This window comes from Pinus tabuliformis, chromosome 6, assembly GCF_031772625.1.
Source record: "Pinus tabuliformis cultivar Carrire ecotype Pingquan chromosome 6, CPIR1, whole genome shotgun sequence".
Classification (NCBI taxonomy): Eukaryota; Viridiplantae; Streptophyta; class Pinopsida; order Pinales; family Pinaceae; genus Pinus; species Pinus tabuliformis.
The window spans coordinates 1,727,786,532-1,727,789,679 of NC_142292.1; the positions used below are offsets into that span (position 1 = coordinate 1,727,786,532).

General features: G+C 33.9%; 1 protein-coding gene across 1 annotated transcript; it reads left to right on the top strand.

Annotated features, from left to right (window-relative positions):
• The first annotated feature begins 203 nt into the window (after nt 1-203).
• LOC149265713 (antifungal protein ginkbilobin-like protein) lies at nt 204-638 on the top strand. The gene has a single exon (XM_089405754.1). It carries the CDS (start codon nt 204-206, stop codon nt 636-638), a length of 435 nt encoding a protein of 144 aa, XP_089261880.1.
• Nucleotides 639-3,148: the final 2,510 nt, after the last annotated feature.

The following is a 3,148-nucleotide window of genomic DNA, read 5'->3' on the forward strand; positions in this document are numbered from 1 at the left end:
AAATCACTATCATTCATTATGGAATGAATCCAAAATAAATAAATAAAATTACTATCATTCATCTTTGACATTACAGATGTTATCTTACCACAACACAAGGCTATAAAAGGGGGACGTCCTCCGGGGATTGATAAGTATCGCAATAATAACATTTGGCATCTGAAATTATTGTTATTATTTCACTCATTTGAGGTGAGGTAGCCATGAGGATCAGCTCATTTAGCTTTGGTTTACCTCTCATATTACTACTCGCAGTGGTGGGCGCGCAGGAGGAAGACTGCACGGGTGTCTCTCATAGCTGTAACACCGCGTCATACCCACCCAACAGTCCTCTACAGGCTTCTCTGACAGCCATAATCACGGGTCTGGAACAAAACACGTATACGAAGGGTTCGCTTACCGACTTAGGAACGAGTATTACCTACTACAACTACATTTCAAATACCAACGAATTTCCCGCTGCCTTCGGGCAAGGAGTCTGCGATATTTCAAGTATCAGTGCGCCTGAGTGCACGGCCTGCCTTACCACCCTCGCCAATTGCATCTCCAGCGCTTGCGGCCCTACCGTCGGTGCTTGGGCTCAAGCCAATGACAACAACTGTTTCATGCGCTACGAGACGTACAAGTTTTACAAGTAAATCATGTTGCAGAATGTGTGGTGTTTCAACATAAATGTTGTAGAATGTGTGGTGTTTCATAAATGTTGCAGAATGTGTGGTGTTTCATAAATGTTGTAGAATGTTTCTCTAGGTCCAGGGTTGCTATCTATTTCTCTAGGTCCAGCGTATCTATCTATTTCTTCAATGTTGCAGAATGTGTGGTGTTTCAACGTAAATGTTGTAGAATGTTTAATGTTTACCGTCAATGTCAATTACGTTACGTTAATTAACGTGAATGTTTTTCGTTCTTGATGTCTTGTTCTTACAATGTAATACAGTGAATGTTAGATATCATTTTGGGATTCAACTGCGTTAAGTAAGTCATTCACGTATGACCATTTCCATGAGAGGTAGTCGTAACTGACAGTGAATGTTTTTTGTTCCTGATGTCTTGTTCTTACAATGTAATACAGTGAATGTTTTTCGTTCCTGATGTCTTGTTCTTACAATGTAATACAGTGAATGTTAGATATCATTTTGGGATTCAACTGCGTTAAGTAAGTCATTCACGTATGACTATTTCCATGAGAGGTAGTCGTAACTCACAGTGAATGTTTTTTGTTCCTGATGTCTTGTTCTCACAGTGTAATACAGTAATATTATTATACTTTCTAAATTTTATTATTTCAGAACAACATTTTTTTAGTTTTAGATTATTCATTTATTATTTGCAAAGCCTTGATGATTTCCAATAAGAGATCCTTTTATTTAAATGGGTTTGGGTTAAATAGTTTGCAATTCTTACTGTTTTTTTTAATCAAAGTTTAATAGATATTTAGATTCTTTCCAAAATAGATTTCATGGATATAAATGTAGTTTTAATTTCATTATTTATGAGTGTTGGATATTAAATTGTAATTTTGAGAAATTTATGTCAAAATTTCTTATAAAATTGACTAGGAAAAATTACACCTAAAAGAAATAAAAGAACATCAAAATTCAAGGTACATCAAAAACATACATAACTCAAGTATACATATGAGAAAATGTCAAAATTTATTATAAAAATGGCTATGAAAAATTACACCTAAAAGAAATAAAAGAATGCAAAAATTCAAGGTAAATTAAGTTTTTGCAATATTTTCAAGCCCCTCCCAAAGCAAGCAAGCATTACTAACGTAATCTTGTTGGCACTTTCTTTCCCCAGCTTCATGAATGATGAAAATAATCAATCTCTCATTGGTTCAATGTCCAAGGCATACTTACATAAAGTTCTTCAAAACTTTTAAAGGGATTAACTTGACTTTTGGCTGAAGCCAAAGGGAGGGGTGAATTAAAGAGTGCCACAATTTCCAGTGAATTAGCCATCACACGTATTTTCTTTGTGGATGACATTGTTTTATCCTAATGATGCTCCAGGTTTGATTTTTCACTCGCCAATAAGGCTACATGTAGGCTGATAAATATTCATAAGTCAACTTTATCAGCAGTGGGATTGTCTAGGGAAAAGCTCACAAAGTCTCATAATCCATTTCCTTTTCACACAAATATTTTTTATGATGAGATTAAATATATAGGATTTCATCTATGTTAGTTTTTGTAGCATCATCGGTGTTCTAGTCTCGAAAATTTGTGGAGAGGCTAAAACACACGAGTTTTTCATATCTCATAAATTATTTATGGAAATTCCACCTAGAAATGTCTCAATTATGTTATTAGCCTATTTTTAAACATTTCCAAAGTTTAATCTTAGGAAAATTTGTTAATTAATCAGTTTTAATTGAGAAAGGTGTTAATCCTCTAGAAAGTCACATGGATAGTCATCAATTATGTTTTAATCTTTTCCATTAAGAGTCCCAAGAAGAAATTATAATAGGAGCCCGATGGGTAGATGGAGAATATACACTTGAGATTGATTTCCTTTGGCAATTCAATTTCGAGCCAGAGAAGGGAAGAAAATGTAGAGATGGGTATGGATAATGATTCGAAGGAAGGTTTTTATGGGGACTTTATTCCAAAAATAACCGTGTCAAATTTGTGTGTTTATGTACCATTATTTTCTCATTTTCTAGTTTATCTTCAACATAATTCAATTTTGTGAAACTTGTAGTTGCGAATTATTCGTTGTTTTTGTGGGAAAATAAACTACTAATTAATTTACAGTTAGAATAATAATTTCCATTTGCTCTTGAGAATATATTAAAGGTTTGGAGCTTTAGATGGTTGTTTAGCATGGGTGGACTAATGCTTATCCAATTCGCTCTAGAAGTTATGCCAGTCTTCTGGATGTCTTTGTGCTTGATTCCAAAATGGATTTTTAAATCTATTTGTAAGATTAGCTGCAGATTTCTATGGATGGGTTAGAAATATGGTAGGGTTTTTAATTTTGTCAAATGGGATAAAATAAATTTTCCAAAGATGTTGAAAGGTTGAGATCTAAAAAGGTCTTATTCTTTGTTTAAGTTGTTGGCAGCTAAGGTTTGATGGAGACTGTTATACACAAATAACCTATGGATAGAAGTGGTATTCATAAAGTATATTCACCCTAT

Bases quoted from the DNA above. Each gene is read 5' to 3' on its own strand.
- LOC149265713 (XM_089405754.1), top strand. From the start codon at position 204: ATGAGGATCAGCTCATTTAGCTTTGGTTTACCTCTCATATTACTACTC.